The sequence below is a fragment of the Macrosteles quadrilineatus genome, unplaced genomic scaffold (assembly GCF_028750875.1).
Source record: "Macrosteles quadrilineatus isolate MER2022 unplaced genomic scaffold, UCM_ALF_1.0 Scaffold_3__2_contigs__length_128488019, whole genome shotgun sequence".
Lineage (NCBI taxonomy): Eukaryota > Metazoa > Arthropoda > Insecta > Hemiptera > Cicadellidae > Macrosteles > Macrosteles quadrilineatus.
In genome coordinates, this window is record NW_026542596.1 from 40,568,542 (window position 1) to 40,586,589 (window position 18,048).

Genomic DNA, 18,048 nt, shown 5'->3' on the forward strand with positions numbered 1-18,048 from the left:
CAAAACACGACCTCTACATAAACCGTACATGAACTAACAATAAAATTGTCTTCAGCTGTTCCATAAGGATGAGAAATCTACTAAGGGAGTATGTTTTATCATAGACTAACCAACACAAGTAGACTTCTCATCCCATTGTAAATTTTGAAGCTCGTTTTTCATGTCTAGTTCATGTACGCCACACTGGGCGCTAGTGTCGACGAAATTTTGTTTCTATTATTTTAGGGTTAATTTCTTGATTTGTGCTTTACTGTTTGGTTAAATAACTAGGGGACAATTTATTGTTTATGATTAGATCTTATTATTTGGTTAAACGAGGTTTTAAATGACTGTATTAACGGGAAACAAATTGTAAACAAAACACGAGCTCTAACATAAAGACGGTGACACACTATCGATCTTTTCCCCGAACAAGACCCCGAACCGAGCAGGGAGAAGGGAGAAGGGAGGTCGAAGGGAGGATGTTCGATAGTGTGTCACGGGTCCGTACACCGATCAAGACGCCGAACCAGACATCAGGCCGAGCAGGGAGACGAGCGCTCTGGAGGCGGTTTTTTGGCGAAAGATCAAAGAAAAGATCGGTCCGATGTACGATAGTGTGTCACGGTACACTTTTGCCCCGTACATCGTCGCGAGCGCCGCACCGAGCGGCCGCCTGCGCTAGCATTGATAGTTCTGATTTAATATGGCAATTAAACTCTTTAATTGGTAAAATAAATAAATGTTGGGTAATATGTTGCCATTATATATTATATATAACCATTTAAGATGTAATGTTTGTGGTTTGTTTGGTCAAGGTTGAAAGTGTAGAAACCGTTAAATCAATTATATCAATAATATTAAGGTTGAATTAAGTAATTGATGTTGACTTAAATTCTTTTAAAAATAATATAAACATTAATATTATTAAAGGCAATTAAAATGATCATTCTGTAACGTTATTTCAAAGAATAAAACCAATAGAAATCAATAGATATAACTAAGCATCCTTTCTAGAATATTTTATTTTTGCGACAAGTTTTCAAAATGCGACTTTTAACAATAATTTTTATGTTATAGAAACTTGTTGTTATAGAAACCTCCGCGCTCTCACTCGCACACACTCTCTATCTCTCTCCAAACTTCCTTTTGCCGCGCTCGGTAGAATTCGTCTGGTCTTGGTCATGTTCGGGGAAATGTTCGGAGTAAAATTTTGCTGATATTTATCTCCCTTCTCCCTTCTCCCTGCTCGGTTCGGGGTCTTGATCGGGGAAAAGATCGATAGTGTGTCACCGCCTTAAACCGTACAGAACTAACAATAAAATTGTCTTCAGCTGTTCCATTAAGATGAGAAATCTACTAAGGGAGTATGTTTTATCTATGGTTTTATCTATGATATCACGCACGCTTGGGATAGGGAAGTTTAACATGGTGGGTTAGGTAAAACGGTAAAACTATAAAACACTCACTCTTTGAAATGCAGGGTAGAGTGTGTAGTAGATCCAGTAGTAGTAGGAGATTGAACCGGATCGAGTTAGATTTCTGTCAGTTCAGTTCAGTCAGTTCACTCAGTTCAGTTTCAGTTCTGTTCTGATCAGTTGTAGTTGTAGTTAGTCGTCAGCAGGTTTGTCATGTCGTCAAGATTGTCAAGCAAATTTTGTTGTTAGTTGTATTTGTGTGTAGATTCAAGTCTTTCTCTTTAGGCATTTTTTACTTATTATATCTTGTTTATGAATGAAATGCTGTGTGAAATGAAATTTGTGGCTGGCGTAATGTTAGTTTGGAATAATGTTTATTAAATCTTTACTTTTCAGTTTTCATACGCAAAAATAATGATAAACTAAGTAAAGTAGTTTGTAATCATCAGCCTTTAGGTAAGTTACAAGATAAAATATTACAACTAGGCCTAGGCCTGTACTTACCAATCAATACTCTATATTTAACCTTATTTATTTTACCGAATGAACATATTTTAAACATATTCATTTACTTTCTTATTCCTATTTTAAAAAACCTCAAATGCAAAATGGTTCGGGAAGTTAGGTTAGGTTAGAGTAAAACAGTTTTAATCATTTCCATTAATCTTACAAAGTTCCTGATTTTCGACCTGTTATTTTGGTATTTGTTGTAAGGCTTAAGTTCCCGACTAGCTTATGGTATCTCGGTTTTAAAACTCATGAACCTAAAGGCTTAGTCACAGGTTTCATGTAGTAAGGCTAAGCTAACTTAGGTACCTACTAAAAATATGATTCTTGAGAATGTTTAAGTACATTAGCATTTGGTTTTTTTAGATGACGTAGTGAACTAAACCAAAACAACTATGGATGGCAAAGTGACTAGTAAAACCAGCAGTTTAAAAGCTCTTCTGCTGCGAGCCTGGAGAGAAAGATGGTCTGACTTACAATGGGGAATTCATATAAAAACTGTGAGTACAAGTTTTCTAAGTTAGGCCTAGAGATAAAATTAACAAATTGTGAGAAAGTGTCCCATTTTTTATTTTCAAGTTAGAACTTCTAAGTAACTTAGGCTTGTTAACTTATCTTAAATTTAAAAAGTAAAAACATTGATATCATGAAAGTTAAAAGACATAAGTTTAGATAGGCCTAACTCAGAATCCTGCTGAACGACTTCCGGCTAGTCCATTTCCTCGCTTAAGGTAATCTGACTGTGCCATCGCCTATCAGTGACAATGTTCATGTTATGACAGTAATATCATAACTATTTGCCATGGTCCTGTGGAGATCGTCACTGTCTCCCGTAATCGCGATCTTGTTTATCCCTTGCAATCATGGAATCATAACTTAAGTCAAACTTTTTCGCGATTACGGAAACATTTATCATCATCCTCCATACAGAAGAATATTGAATGTCTCCCATGGCCACAGAAATATTATCATCGTCTTCCATTAACGTGAAAAAACTCTAAACATTCTTCAGGCAACATATTACACATCTCCCAAACTCGCAGGGTCATCATTATCATCTCCAGCCATCACAAAAACTTTATCATTGTTAGGGGTCTATCTGCAATCACAGCGATCTCCTACGCTTAAGGAAACATCATCATCGTCTCAGACGATCAAAGCATAATATTTAATGTCCTTGGCAGTCATGGGGACATTATCACCATATTCAGTGATCGAATGGGATCAATAAATTTCAGGTAGGTAGCCTGAACATTTAATTGGTCGGATAATCAGTCCTTTGCACAGTTTCGACAATGATCCCGTCAGTACATGGATTAGCAGGGTTGCATTGCATTGTACTTTTAAACTGTAGTATAAGAAATTCTTAGAAGTATTCACCAACTAATTCTTATGCTATAGTTCAAAAGTACCCGTAGGCCTACCAGCCAACTAAACAGTAGGACTAAGTAACCAAAGAGAGAATCGTAAGACACTAAATTACACAATTCTTTTATAACTATTGTTAATCCTTGTTTTACCAAACAAAATTAACTTTTTGCCAGAACATTATTTTTATTTGCCCTAATGTTGTCTATGTTTTTATCCAGATTTTGCCTCGAGGTGTAAGTGGCGATGTTTACAACTTAGCAGACTGTATCCTCCAGCAAGCTCTTGTTGGCCCTGGACCCAACCATCTGGTTCTTTCCTACCTCAAGCATTCCCTTAGCTCACAGGTAAACACCTTAAGAAAACATTAGAATCGTAGCATTTAATGGTTTTAACGTGTGATCTTACACTGTAGAATGTTCCCTAAACCTGTTTTGTAAATTAAGTTTCTACAAGATATCCACTCAACCATGAAAATCCTAAAACGGTAATTTTTGTTGAATCGATCAAAAACTTTAAATTGAACTCTGAATTTCGTGACTAAGCCTTAAAATAGGGATGCGATACCTACTCAATTCCTCAAAACTTGCGATACCGGTACTGGATTAGGGAATCTTTTATTTTCCTATTGTACCTTGTGATTCTGGGTTTAATACCGAATCCTGAATCTCCTGCAATCTTGACAATATTACTAAGGTAAAGAAGCCTATTTTAACCTTTTACTTGGGAATTTGTATGCAATTAGTTTATTTATTGTATTTAATTAAATTGTTAAAATTATTGTATTAAATGCTAGGTTTTGTTACAAAAAATTGTCTCTTATAAATTTGTATCTAAGATTTCCCTTTCAATATAGGCTAGTGTCCTTTTTATCAACAAGTTTTCTTTTTCAATATATGTCCTACAGTATATTTTTGGTTTTGACTGAGTGAGTCAATTCATTTAGACCTAAGTGTTAACAAAAACAAACTGTAATGACTTCATTTACACTTTCCAGCTGGTATCTTATGCTGCTGTGCTACAAAGAATAAGCAAGTACGACGGTTTCCATAAACCTCATTGCATCATTAGCCTACTTGAGTTCCTGGAAAACATTCTGGTAAAATATAGTGTCTAATTACTTCTAGGTATTTAAATTTTCATGTTTCTAATTGTACTTGACAGCTTCTAGAAATTATTTCTTGGATGTTATTTACATACACATTAACTTTATCTACACATATTGACAAGTTATTTACACATTATCTTTCATGTTGCATATTTATATTTGTATCAAACATCAAGAAACTTTTAATGTAAAATGGTTATTGCCGTGTACAAATGAATAAATAAATAAACTAAAATAGTATCCATATCCTTTCCAATGAATTATTTTAAACATGAGTGAGTCTCACTTTGTTTGTTAAAACAATTATTACAAACATGTTGAATTTTGATTTTGATATACCTATCGTGAGCCCTTATTACAGTTATTAAAGTTTCTGCACCGGTTTAGTTTGGGCCTAAAATCCATTGAAATTCAAAATACTTTACTATGGTAGGCCTAGTGATTGAATGTTCATTTTTTAATTTAACAAGCTTTTATGTTTCACATTGTATCATAATGGGAGAACATCAAATGACAGGGCTATTTTTATCACTTTTGGCCGTCTTTGGAATAGTATTCATATTATAATACCAGTAGTATTAGTAGTATAAGTACTTAATAGTCATCCACAGTTTCTGGCGGCACTTTAAAAATTGTAAAGCATATTGCCCTGGCTGTGTGTCCTATGGTTGTTTTGGGCTATGAAACTTGATATATTAGTTTTGATTTAAAATTGATTCACTTACACACTTCAGTTCTGGTCTGGCGCATCACAGGCTAGTCACGTCAGTCAAAAAATTTAATTCTTTATTTAATTTCCTGTTGCGCATATACGAGTAAATGAAGAAATCAAAAATGAAGATTCACGAGTAAATGAAGAAATCAAAAATGAAGATTCATCTGGCGCAGGTCTGTCAGTCAATTGATGATTTCTTCCCACTGATATTTTTGGATTGTTCGGATGCCTGACCCTCGTGTGACGTGTATGTTTGGCACTAAAAAAATAGGTCTATTGTTTTTTTTTTTGTTTATGACGAAGTTATGATAGTTTTCATTACAGTTCCTTACTTTACTTTTTTGCGACATCCTAAAATATTGGAAGAACTTGGTTTCATGTTCATTAGATCCTTAAATATCGTGATGAACTCTCCTACACTTTTCCTCCTCTTCCATAAATCATGAATAACCCTCTTCCATTTTTTCTCTTATTTTCAATCCCTCTGTAATATATGGCTATCACTATTACAGCTAAATCAGCCATTGAGGTTATAGTGTCTCATCAAATTTACATTTACTCATTGTTGAATAAGCTTGACTGTAACATCACTGTAAAGTAAGAAAGACTGACAGAAAACCAACTGACGAAATTCGGATGCAACTGAGATTGAGGTGATGTGTGTGAAACATCTTTTAGTAGTGTTTAAATTGTTTCTATTCTATTATATACCTATACAGCATTTCTTTGACTGTAGGAACAAAGTATTTTCTTCCGATTTAATTTCAATGTTCACTCTAGCCAGGAATCACGTGCCGCTTCAAGCCGGAGGAAGAGATGATTGCAGGCTCCGTCCTGTCTCTGGCTCACTGGCTGCTCCAGTGCTACCACCACCACAGTCACAACCACAACAGTGCTACCAACACGACAGACAACACACAGCTGTTGACCAAGCCTGCCAACCTGCTGGACCACATGCTCAAGAGGGACTTCACAACCGCTATGCTGTACTTGGCCAAGCATGAGCAGAAGGATCTGTATTTGCAGGTACTGTTTAGTGCCTGACCTCTGATATGATGAGAGGTCACAGAGAAGTAAGGTACGGAGGAAAATTGATGGTACACTTAGTTGGTGTTTAGCACTAGTGCTGGTGTCTAGGGCAAAGTCCAACACCGTTCCCACTCGTCCTCATGTACTACAATGCTCACGGTGGAGGACCCTTTGACCTTTGTGATAGGAATTTCCGAACAGTGATCGCCGCTTGTGCTCTTCTTTGCTCGTCACAAGAATATTTCCGCAACATTCTGGAGCTGAAAGTGCACATTTGTCTCTTGAGGTGTTTCCTCTATACCTTACTTCTCTGTGGAGATGTGTTGTTTGATTTATTGATTGAAAGAAGAAGAAATTGGCTCTGAATCAAGGCACGCCAACCATATTTTTTTGTGCATTACGGTACCTCATTTGCCATCAACTGGGTAAGTCTGCCTGTATTCTTGGCCAGTTTTAGAAGCTGTCATGCATTACTCGCCTGGTTACTTGAGACCAAAATAGGGTGCTTTCTATCACATTAAGGGTCGAGGCGTAGGGGAGTAGGAAATTACCTAGATTTGGTTATGTAGTATTAGGCCATATTGCAGCAATGCTCCATGTTGCAAGGCCAGTTTTTAGATTTTGAATTTTATTAAACTCTACATTATAAAAAAAAGGTGAAAATGTCTAACATTTCAATTGAATTATTCACTTATTTCCACATTGTTTCTATTAAGGAAGTTTAAATTATGTACGTTTTACTTGTTAAGATTAATGACGTATGATTAGGCTGGAAGTTTTAAATAACTTTTTTTGACCTTCAAAAATTCCAATCCAAAAACCCTATCCGCCAAGGGTGTAGCCAGGGGGGGGGGGGGTTGGCTGAAGCTGCTCCAGCACGCCAAAAAATTCTCATAAAATATTAAGTTTTTAAAATTTTTTTAGTTCTTATTTCTTTATTTTTATCCTAATGAGTTTGACTGTGTTAGTAATATATGGTTAATTGTTGAACGGTAAAGGTAAGGAACAAAATCTTACCCTTCTGTCTTACATTTTCCTATGGTCTGTCTCTGTAATGAATCAAAATAAGAGGTTTTAAATGCTCATTTTGCCTTACACACAATTTTGCTCTAAAATTTACAAAATCATCCCCCGGACCCCTCGTTGGTTGGGGGCTAACCTCCCAAACCTCCCCTGCAACCCGTGAATGTCAGCACCCCTCAAAAGAAGATCCTGGCTACGCCCTTGCTATCCGCACCACCAAGTATTGCAACATGTTGCTAATTTCTGACTCAGATTTTGCATTTAGATTTACTAAGCACCTGACAAAGCTCCTATTTCATCAAAGGCTGAAAGAATTCTACAGTGCTACATTTTGTGTATGTAATACAAAAACAGTTTATCCTACATAAAGTTTGCTTCTTGAGTTCTTATCTATTTACTATTTTGCTCACAGGTGGTCAACAAATGTCAGGTGTTGGAAACGTCACTCAACCAGAACCCAGGACAGGCAGGAGCTCTCACCATCAAACATGTCTTACTGTAAGTACTTAATTAAGGATGTAACATAGAGAACAAGGGCCTAGGTTTTTAGGATTTTTAGTGAGGATAGGAGGCTTACCTGAATGTTTAAAAGTACAAACTGACACAAGAAACACAAAACTTTAAGCTATATACACAAAACAGAATATTTCATTGTCACTGACAACATTTTCAACTAAAGAAGAGAAAGTTTTCAGGCCTAATGGTAGCCAGAAAGTTATTACAGTAGTCAGTTTTATGTTTCTTGTGCCAGTTTGGTCTATTTCGCATTCAGGTAACCCTGCTCACTAAAAATCCTAAGTACTTAGTTAATTATCCGACCATTATCTTTCAACCTTTTTTTGTGCAAGGACTGATACATAGTCTATACATTTTTAAACTTATTTTGTTTATAAAAAAGAATTGTCATAGAATAGGAACGTTAGGTCAAAACCATAGATTAGAAACAATAGAGTATTTGGTTATACAAGCCACAATCTTAAATTATATAAAAAGAAACCTTCCTATGCAGGTATCTCTTTTTGCATGTATTCTATAATGCTCTTTCGGTGGATTTAAAAACCACAGAAGATTTTTGTGTTTTTAAGAGCTTAATGCTATCTAAACCGTTGTACTCTCTACATGAGTTTTTTTTTTAATTAATGTAATGATAAACTTATCTCTATGTCTAATTTCATGTATATTGCAGTGAAATTATTAACTTATAATGTTTTTGTATATTTTAAGTTAGTAAAAATTTAAAATTGACCCCATTCTATGTACGCATGTATAAAAAATTAATAAAGTTATCTTGAATCATAAGACAAAAAAGATTACAGAACCAATTCTTCACAAGCAACAACTTTTGCTAACATAACGCCACAAATCAAGTGAAAACTATAGGGTCTTTGTCTAGGTAATTGCAACCTAAACAAACTAAAAACTGTTAAGTCTGGGTTTTCAGTTTGCTAGTGTTGTTAGTGCAGTGGCCTGGGCCTGATCAATGAAAGGACAGTGTAAGGCGTTGTATGGTAATAAGACTTAGGGCTTAAATCCTGTAGTATTCAACTCAAGAGGAATTCTCTTGTTTTAAGCAAAGTTTTGTGGGAAAGGTTTAACGAAAATGAATAGTGAATGGCTCGGGTGGATATTGGTAGAAAGGGTGGTCTTTAGAGTTACTCTTAAAATCAGGGATTTTGATCATTTCAATTTATCCTTACAGAGAAGTAAGGTACTGAGGAAACATCCAATGGTACAACTTATTGGTGTCTAGCACGAGTCGCTGGTGTTCAGGGAAAAGTCCGATACCGCCCCCTCACCCTCATGTACTACAATGCTCAGGGTGGAGAATAACCCTGTGCGACAGGAATTTCTCAACCGTTCTCACCGCTCTGGCTGTTCCTTAATCGTCACAAGTACATTTTCAGAACAACAAAACAGAGCTGAAAGCGCATGGCAAAACAAGTTCCCTCTGTACCTTACTTCTTTATGTTTACCCTTACTGTGTATAAGTGACCACAAACAAAACTTTATTTAAAATAATTTTGTAAATTTTGTGGATGAGACAAAAAGAAAACCTAACATAAGTGGGTATCAAAACTGATGAATAATCAATAGTTAAGAGTACAGAGGTTCAGCTTAAATCCATTTTCATATGAATTCCATTAAATCTTTTTAATACATTTTCATCACGCTTCTTATTAGGTATCTAATGTTAGTATGTGATAGCATATCTGTGTCGTAAGCTTCTACCTTTACTTACTTCTGTGGCTCTTGGTATCCAAGGAGGTACTTTGCCTCGCCAACACACTGCCTCCAGATTGCACGATCCACTGCTTCATCCTCCCTTCTTCCCCTTCTTCTCAGGTCTCTTCTCACTTGATCTCTCCACCTCAACTTGGGCCTTCCAGGAGGTCTTCTACCCTCGGGGTTGTTGTTTAGGGTGTTTCTCACTGAGGAGCCCTCTTCCTTTTAACACATGGCCTGCCCACCTCAATATTCTACTTCTTACTTCAGCCACAATATCCGGGTCCCTGTACAACTCTCTCAACTCCCTGTTGTGCTTTACTCTCCATTCTCCATTTTCAGAGGTTGGTCCAAAGATTTTTCTTAGAATCTTGTTTTCGAACACTATAAGTTGTTTTTCGGTAATCTTGCTTAGCACCAAATTCTCTGAGCCATGTAGTAAGACTAGTCTTATTATAGTTTTGTAAATACGGATTTTAGTTTTATGTGAAAGTAGGCGAGAACTTAACAATTTGTGGCATGCCGATAAACTTTTCCCTTTATGGATATTAATTTGACTTTTTGTGTATTTTTAGTGCTACATGAAAAACTACGTCATAAATCAGATTTCTAATTTTTTACTTTTGTTGGACAGAAAACTGTGCAGTCTGGAGCTGTCTGGCACTGGACTGGAGATAGACAGGGGTGTCGAGCCACTGACCTACTGTCTACAATCTGTCCTGGCTGTTCAGGTGCTGCTGAATCCTAGCTGTGACTCTCAGGTGTTAGTCAACCAGCTGCTCATGATACAACGTATCAAGGTAAGACATAGGGTAATATGAGACACTGGAAAAAGCTTGAAATGTTCTTAGGTCAGCCTAACAGCCTCATTTTGTTATTGGCTAGTAGGATGTGTTGACAGCAAATAAGCCCTGCAAAAGACACACTGAATAATGACTTTGCCTAGACATTCAAAGATGGCAGACAAATATTTTGGTAAAATTGCAAGATTACGTTCCTGATAAAATTCATAATTTTTTTATGCTTGAAAAACCTAAATAATCATTTCTGGAATGATTTAGTTTCTTAGTTTCTTTTACATTTATGACAACAGCTAATTTGCGACCAAAAGGTGAGTGAGCGTAGCGAACGAACTTCAACCTGGAGGCGAGTTAGCGAAGCAAACAAGCTAACCTGAAGGCAAGTGAGCGCAGCGAACGAGCTCCAACCTAAAGGTGAGTGAGCGTAGCGAACAAACTTCAACCAGGACGTGATTGAGCCATGCGAACGAGATCATCTTGAAAATTAAGAAGTTAAACGGGGCAAAGCCCGCGGGTTACAGCTAGTTTGTTGCTATACAAGAGTGTTTGTTTAGGGCTACAGCAATGTGCGACTGTACAGTGAGCTAATCAGGGCCTGTTTCATCATCTTGTACGACGTGCTAGACACCAGCAAGGAGTCACAGTGGGGAGCGTTCACATTTCTCAAGGTCCCTCACTTACTCAACCAGCTGCACAACACCAATCTGCCCAGAGGTAATGAAGTTTAGACAACAATGGTGTACACATAATACCTATGGTTCTGTTTACCAACGATGCATATTTTAAATTTCAGACCAAGTGGCCAGTGTCAGTTCTAAAAAAAAAAAAACTGATCACAGAAATATTTATCTTGTCATTTCAAAGCCAAATCAAACAGTCTAACTCAGCTTTGAAGGCTGCTTTTAACCCATTGGCGCCGACTTACGAGCGTTACTCGTACGGCCGCTGCAGGCCCGGCGGCCGACTTACGAGTGCCGCTCGTGTCACCGCTAGGCAGCGCCATTAGTTATTTAGTTATTATTATTTTTCGCCCTTTTTGTTTCTTCTTACTATTATAATGTTTATAAATATCTTGCTTTTTGATTTGCGTATTTACTCATTTATTTTAGGGAATAACAAACAATTTTGTGTTGCCATGGAAACCACATATCACCAAAAATCAGCTGCGGTAAGGTAAACAAACAATTAAAAAAAAATGTTATTACTCATAAAAGTACACAACTTTTGATTTTTCTACGTAGGGAATCGATTGAACATTATAATAGTAGTGTTATTTGGTGTCTGGATTAATCTTGGAATTTGTATATCAAGTTTACTTTCAAAATATAGTTTTTAAAATTTTTATTTTAATAATCTTTATATATATATATATTTTTTAGTTTAGAACTTTGACTATCCAATTACCACTTTTCTGTAGACAATTTTACTGTGAACAAAATAGTGAAAGAATTATTAATTTATTACCTAAGGTTTTCTTTCTATAGCAGTTAGAGTAAAAGTCTACAAATTCGGTAAAATTAATTGCCGCCAGAGGGTGCTGCAGGTAGCGCATTAATTCCTTCCCCAATGGGTTAAAAAAGTATAATTTTAACAGCACCAAACACAATGGGCAAATGTGATTGGCTCAGTCGCTATCCTTTCCAAGTGAGTATTAGGACTGTCATTCATATGAAGCTTACTCAGTTACTACAAAGCTTCAATTTGTACTTTAAAATTATGAAATCATAATCAGTGCCAATAACCGAGGTACGATGTTTAGGTGTAAAGCCGGATGAGTTCAGTCAAGACGTTGTAGACAGCCTGGACCTAGTGTTGCAGTTTACGCCTCTCCTCGACACCATGGACGCTCGGTGTTCCTGCAACAACCTAGAGTGTTTCCTCGGAGAACTCGCTAAGCTCAACCTCGTCTCTGAGGAACATGTGATACTGTACACTGCCAAACGGTAACTAAAATTGACATTTTTTCATAGAAGTTCTTACTTTGACATAATACTATTCTTATTTATAATTTTTTTTTTATTATGTGGCAACTACATAATTAGATCTTTTTCTTACGATTGAAAACCATTCTAATGTGTTTTCTAAGGTAATCTATTCAAGCATTTTTGCAATTGACAGGACAGAATGACAGTTACATTTACAATAAATCAGAAGAAAAAAATAGCAAACTGTTTAGCCATTGTAGCAGACAATGCTGTAATCCTCTCATCTCCCACGAACACAATAATCTAATTAATGCAACAAGAGATCCTCATCTAAGAATATCCATAGATTCTGGTTTTTTGTGGGTCTTGGGTTTGCATTTGAAAACATATTAGTACAGTTCATTGTTATCCCTTGCATCCCTTGCATTGCTTGATACAGCCGACCACAGGTCATTGAGGCTCATTATAGGCAAAAGCAGGATTTAAAAAGTCTGCCAACCTCTTTACAAAAAAAAAACTTTATTACTGTGCTGTGCATGAACGAAATGTGTGTACATATCATATTGTGTGACAGGGAAGCAGCCATCGCTAAGCTGCACAAGATGGAAGCAGCCTTGTCAGGAATGCCAATCACCAAAGTGATCATCAGAGCAGAGCCAACATTGGCTAGGGTGCTCCAGTCCCTGGACGCTGAGTTTCCTAAGGTTGGCGTAACTTTAAATTGTATTTGGTGTATTTATTTAATAGTTTAAATTCTTAATTTGTTTGTTGCTGCTAAAAGTTTCTTTGAGTGTCAACAATTCTGAAGTTTTTATCCGTAATAATTTTTTACGAGGATACCTGTGCACAAGCTGCACATTTTAATTGTTCATAACTTGTTTCGAGGCAAAACGATTTGCAGTACCCTTTTACCATTCAAAGATAATTTTTTGAAAGTTGCTAGACAAATAAAACTACTTTTTAAAGTAAATAAATTTCTTGATCGTAGATCAATATACCATTTAGAGTGATTTACTTCCCTCAATATTATGTAAAAGCAGCCTAGGTTATTTATGATCAATTTTCATGAACCTTTTTGTCTCCCTTTTACTATCTGACTGGTTAAACAATTTAACTCAAGAATAAGATGTTATTAAGTTACAATTCCCATTGAAAACTATAAATAAAATTGGTCAGACGATGTTTAAAAATGGACTCTAGGAATTAATCAAATGCCAAGGGGACCCTAAATGGAATTACCTCTCTAGTTACCATTTGTTTCTCTGTGAGATCATAAGCTTTACAATTAAATCACAAAAATCAGTTATCTATGATTGCTGGAAATGGATGTTACAGAGAATACCCTTATTGTATTAAGTGTATATAGATAGTTGGGAGATGGATTGATATTAATACAGCCCAGTTGTATGAACAGCCGCTAGAACAGAAGATCCTGGTTTTACTGCTGTACTGTAAATGTACACAGTAATGAGTAGGTCACAGTTGTGCATGACATTCTCTTATCACAAACAACAGCTAATGGGTCACTTGTTCTTTATATCCGCTGGAAGTATATAGATTGTGCGAAAAATGTTGAAATATGATGTCAGATGTTTTAAGCTGTACTTGACTACTAGGCTTGTTACTTCTATGCTAAAACTATGTTTCAGGAATCACTGCTTGGGATGCTGAGTCAGGTGTTCACAGGGAAGAGTTTTGAGCTGATACTCGCTGTAGCCACTGTTGAGGGCAAGTTGTGCACTCTGGTTAACAAGTTGATCAACCTCAACGAGTGTTGCAAGCAAGGCATCGACGAAGGCAACAAGACCCTGGCTATGTTGTTTGACATCACCTTCCTCATGCTGTGTTACATCACCCAAACCTTCGGCTCTGAGGTGGCGTAAACTGTTTTACCCGTCGTTGTAAAAATTAATTTCTTTAATCCGTGGTTTGTAAGGTTATTAATCGCCATAAGAAATACTTGAAAATTGTTTGTGCAAAAATACTGCAAAACTGTCATATTTAATACTGTCCAATTAAAGACAAATTTGTTTCTCATAAACTCACAAAAGGCCCAAGCCAAATATCCAAGTGTATACTCAATACATTTTCTCTTACTGATTGTTCGATGTGATTGCAGGTTGTCCTCAGTGACGAAGGCAAGGGAGATTCGTTCATGAAGCAGTGGGTCAGAGAATGTCTTGTAGAGAGAGGCAAGCCCAAATCTCCAGACAACATGTTGCAGCATTGCGACCCGAGTATTGTAGAAACTCTTCTCACCCAGTTCACATCCACGGACGCCGACTTTAAACTCAAGTAATATTCAAAAACATTCCTAACCTCAAATCTAATAATAGATTCTTCGGTTGTCTATCCTAAACCTCCCGCAAAAAAGTTTGAGAAAAGAAAAGATTGGAATACACACGAAAGAAGAAAAAAGAATTTCTAAAGTGTATAAAGTTGTTAAAATAAAGTGTCTCTGTTGTCAAATCTAAACAACGCTTTAAATTTGCCTTCATTGAAACTACAAACTTGGTTTGTTTTCCAGACACCATTTAAAGTAAGAAAAATATAAAACTGAGATATTAAAAACACTACTGTAGCCTGAACCAATTTAAGGATGTTCCAATGTCGAAAGCCTGGCGAATTGGCACATCAAAGTCTATGTTGTGTTTCAGTGGCATGACATGGCACCAGGTGTGTTTCAACATGCCAGGAGCCATTAGAGAAGTGCTGGTGGCCTGGAAGCAGGATGCTCTATCAGTGACTGATGTCAAAAGGATACTGGACACCATGCAGGCACCCATGTGTTGTCTGATAGTCTGTGATGTGTTTTAGTGGCATGACATGGCACCAGGTGTGTTTCAACATGCCAGGAGCCATCAGAGAAGTGCTGGTGGCCTGGGAGCAGGATGCTCTATCAGTGACTGATGTCAAAACGATACTGGACACCATGCAGGCACCCATGTGTTGTCTGATAGTCTGTGATGTGTTTTAGTGGCATGACATGGCATCAGGTGTGTTTCAACATGCCAGGAGCCATCAAAGAAGTGCTGGTGGCCTGGGAGCAGGATGCTCTATCAGTGACTGATGTCAAAAGGATACTGGACACCATGCAGGCACCCATGTGTTGTCTGATAGTCTGTGTTGTGTTTCAGTGGCATGACGTGGCACCAGGTGTGTTTCAACATGCCAGGAGCCATCAGAGAAATGCTGGTGGCCTGGGAGCAGGATGCTCTATCAGTGACTGATGTCAAAAGGATACTGGACACCATGCAGGCACCCATGTGTTGTCTGATAGTCTGTGTTGTGTTTCAGTGGCATGTTGGGCACCAGGTGTGTTTCAAAATGCCAGGAGCCATCAGAGAAGTGCTGGTGGCCTAGGAGCAGGATGCTCTATCAATGACTGATGTCAAAAGGATACTGGACACCATGCAGGCACCCATGTGTTGTCTGATAGTCTGTGATGTGTTTTAGTGGCATGACATGGCATCAGGTGTGTTTCAACATGCCAGGAGCCATCAAAGAAGTGCTGGTGGCCTGGAAGCAGGATGCTCTTGTCAGTGACTGATGTCAAAAGGATACTGGACACTGTGCAGGCACCCATGTGTTGTCTGATAGTCTGTGTTGTGTTTCAGTGGCTTGACGTGGCACCAGGTGTGTTTCAACATGCCAGGAGCCATCAGAGAAGTGCTGGTGGCCTGGGAGCAGGATGCTCTATCAGTGACTGATGTCAAAACGATACTGGACACCATGCAGGCACCCATGTGTTGTCTGATAGTCTGTGATGTGTTTTAGTGGCATGACATGGCATCAGGTGTGTTTCAACATGCCAGGAGCCATCAAAGAAGTGCTGGTGGCCTGGGAGCAGGATGCTCTATCAGTGACTGATGTCAAAAGGATACTGGACACCATGCAGGCACCCATGTGTTGTCTGATAGTCTGTGTTGTGTTTCAGTGGCATGTTGGGCACCAGGTGTGTTTCAAAATGCCAGGAGCCATCAGAGAAGTGCTGGTGGCCTAGGAGCAGGATGCTCTATCAATGACTGATGTCAAAAGGATACTGGACACCATGCAGGCACCCATGTGTTGTCTGATAGTCTGTGATGTGTTTTAGTGGCATGACATGGCATCAGGTGTGTTTCAACATGCCAGGAGCCATCAAAGAAGTGCTGGTGGCCTGGAAGCAGGATGCTCTTGTCAGTGACTGATGTCAAAAGGATACTGGACACTGTGCAGGCACCCATGTGTTGTCTGATAGTCTGTGTTGTGTTTCAGTGGCTTGACGTGGCACCAGGTGTGTTTCAACATGCCAGGAGCCATCAGAGAAGTGCTGGTGGCCTGGGAGCAGGATGCTCTATCAGTGACTGATGTCAAAACGATACTGGACACCATGCAGGCACCCATGTGTTGTCTGATAGTCTGTGATGTGTTTTAGTGGCATGACATGGCATCAGGTGTGTTTCAACATGCCAGGAGCCATCAAAGAAGTGCTGGTGGCCTGGGAGCAGGATGCTCTATCAGTGACTGATGTCAAAAGGATACTGGACACCATGCAGGCACCCATGTGTTGTCTGATAGTCTGTGTTGTGTTTCAGTGGCATGACGTGGCACCAGGTGTGTTTCAACATGCCAGGAGCCATCAGAGAAGTGCTGGTGGCCTGGAAGCAGGATGCTCTTGTCAGTGACTGATGTCAAAAGGATACTGGACACTGTGCAGGCACCCATGTGTTGTCTGATAGTCTGTGTTGTGTTTCAGTGGCTTGACGTGGCACCAGGTGTGTTTCAACATGCCAGGAGCCATCAGAGAAGTGCTGGTGGCCTGGGAGCAGGATGCTCTATCAGTGACTGATGTCAAAACGATACTGGACACCATGCAGGCACCCATGTGTTGTCTGATAGTCTGTGTTGTGTTTCAGTGGCATGACGTGGCACCAGGTGTGTTTCAACATGCCAGGAGCCATCAGAGAAGTGCTGGTGGCCTGGGAGCAGGATGCTCTATCAGTGACTGATGTCAAAAGGATACTGGACACCATGCAGGCACCCATGTGTTGTCTGATAGTCTGTGTTGTGTTTCAGTGGCATGTTGGGCACCAGGTGTGTTTCAAAATGCCAGGAGCCATCAGAGAAGTGCTGGTGGCCTAGGAGCAGGATGCTCTATCAGTGACTGATGTCAAAACGATACTGGACACCATGCAGGCACCCATGTGTTGTCTGATAGTCTATGTTGTGTTTCAGTGGCATGACGTGGCACCAGGTGTGTTTCAACATGCCAGGAGCCATCAGAGAAGTGCTGGTGGCCTGGAAGCAGGATGCTCTTGTCAGTGACTGATGTCAAAAGGATACTGGACACCATGCAGGCACCCATGTGTTGTCTGATAGTCTGTGTTGTGTTTCAGTGGCATGTTGGGCACCAGGTGTGTTTCAAAATGCCAGGAGCCATCAGAGAAGTGCTGGTGGCCTAGGAGCAGGATGCTCTATCAGTGACTGATGTCAAAAGGATACTGGACACCATGCAGGCACCCATGTGTTGTCTGATAGTCTATACTTGTGTTTCAGTGGCATGACGTGGCACCAGGTGTGTTTCAACATGCCAGGAGCCATCAGAGAAGTGCTGGTGGCCTGGGAGCAGGATGCTCTATCAGTGACTGATGTCAAAAGGATACTGGACACCATGCAGGCACCCATGTGTTGTCTGATAGTCTGTGTTGTGTTTTAGTGGCATGACATGGCACCAGGTGTGTTTCAACATGCCAGGAGCCATCAGAGAAGTGCTGGTGGCCTGGGAGCAGGATGCTCTATCAGTGACTGATGTCAAAAGGATACTGGACACCATGCAGGCACCCATGTGTTGTCTGATAGTCTGTGTTGTGTTTCAGTGGCATGTTGGGCACCAGGTGTGTTTCAAAATGCCAGGAGCCATCAGAGAAGTGCTGGTGGCCTAGGAGCAGGATGCTCTATCAGTGACTGATGT

The 18,048-nt window shown here is 39.0% G+C and overlaps 1 protein-coding gene across 1 annotated transcript in view; it reads left to right on the forward strand.

The window, feature by feature from the left end:
• The first annotated feature begins 1,647 nt into the window (after positions 1-1,647).
• LOC128989134 (mediator of RNA polymerase II transcription subunit 24) overlaps positions 1,648-18,048 on the forward strand; it is a 54,535-nt gene continuing 38,134 nt past the window's right edge. The window contains exons 1-28 of the mRNA XM_054411001.1: positions 1,648-1,853; positions 2,271-2,404; positions 3,494-3,619; positions 4,270-4,371; positions 5,876-6,121; positions 7,560-7,645; positions 10,005-10,170; positions 10,725-10,884; positions 11,930-12,113; positions 12,670-12,799; positions 13,745-13,969; positions 14,215-14,390; positions 14,753-14,881; positions 14,913-15,041; positions 15,073-15,201; positions 15,233-15,410; positions 15,552-15,637; positions 15,713-15,841; positions 15,873-16,050; positions 16,192-16,277; positions 16,353-16,481; positions 16,513-16,758; positions 16,834-16,962; positions 16,994-17,171; positions 17,313-17,398; positions 17,474-17,491; positions 17,634-17,762; positions 17,794-17,971. Of these exons, the coding sequence (XP_054266976.1) occupies positions 2,300-2,404; positions 3,494-3,619; positions 4,270-4,371; positions 5,876-6,121; positions 7,560-7,645; positions 10,005-10,170; positions 10,725-10,884; positions 11,930-12,113; positions 12,670-12,799; positions 13,745-13,969; positions 14,215-14,390; positions 14,753-14,881; positions 14,913-15,041; positions 15,073-15,201; positions 15,233-15,410; positions 15,552-15,637; positions 15,713-15,841; positions 15,873-16,050; positions 16,192-16,277; positions 16,353-16,481; positions 16,513-16,758; positions 16,834-16,962; positions 16,994-17,171; positions 17,313-17,398; positions 17,474-17,491; positions 17,634-17,762; positions 17,794-17,971 (3,843 nt within the window). The 5' untranslated portion in view covers positions 1,648-1,853; positions 2,271-2,299. The remainder of the gene's footprint in view (positions 1,854-2,270; positions 2,405-3,493; positions 3,620-4,269; positions 4,372-5,875; positions 6,122-7,559; positions 7,646-10,004; positions 10,171-10,724; positions 10,885-11,929; positions 12,114-12,669; positions 12,800-13,744; positions 13,970-14,214; positions 14,391-14,752; positions 14,882-14,912; positions 15,042-15,072; positions 15,202-15,232; positions 15,411-15,551; positions 15,638-15,712; positions 15,842-15,872; positions 16,051-16,191; positions 16,278-16,352; positions 16,482-16,512; positions 16,759-16,833; positions 16,963-16,993; positions 17,172-17,312; positions 17,399-17,473; positions 17,492-17,633; positions 17,763-17,793; positions 17,972-18,048) is intronic.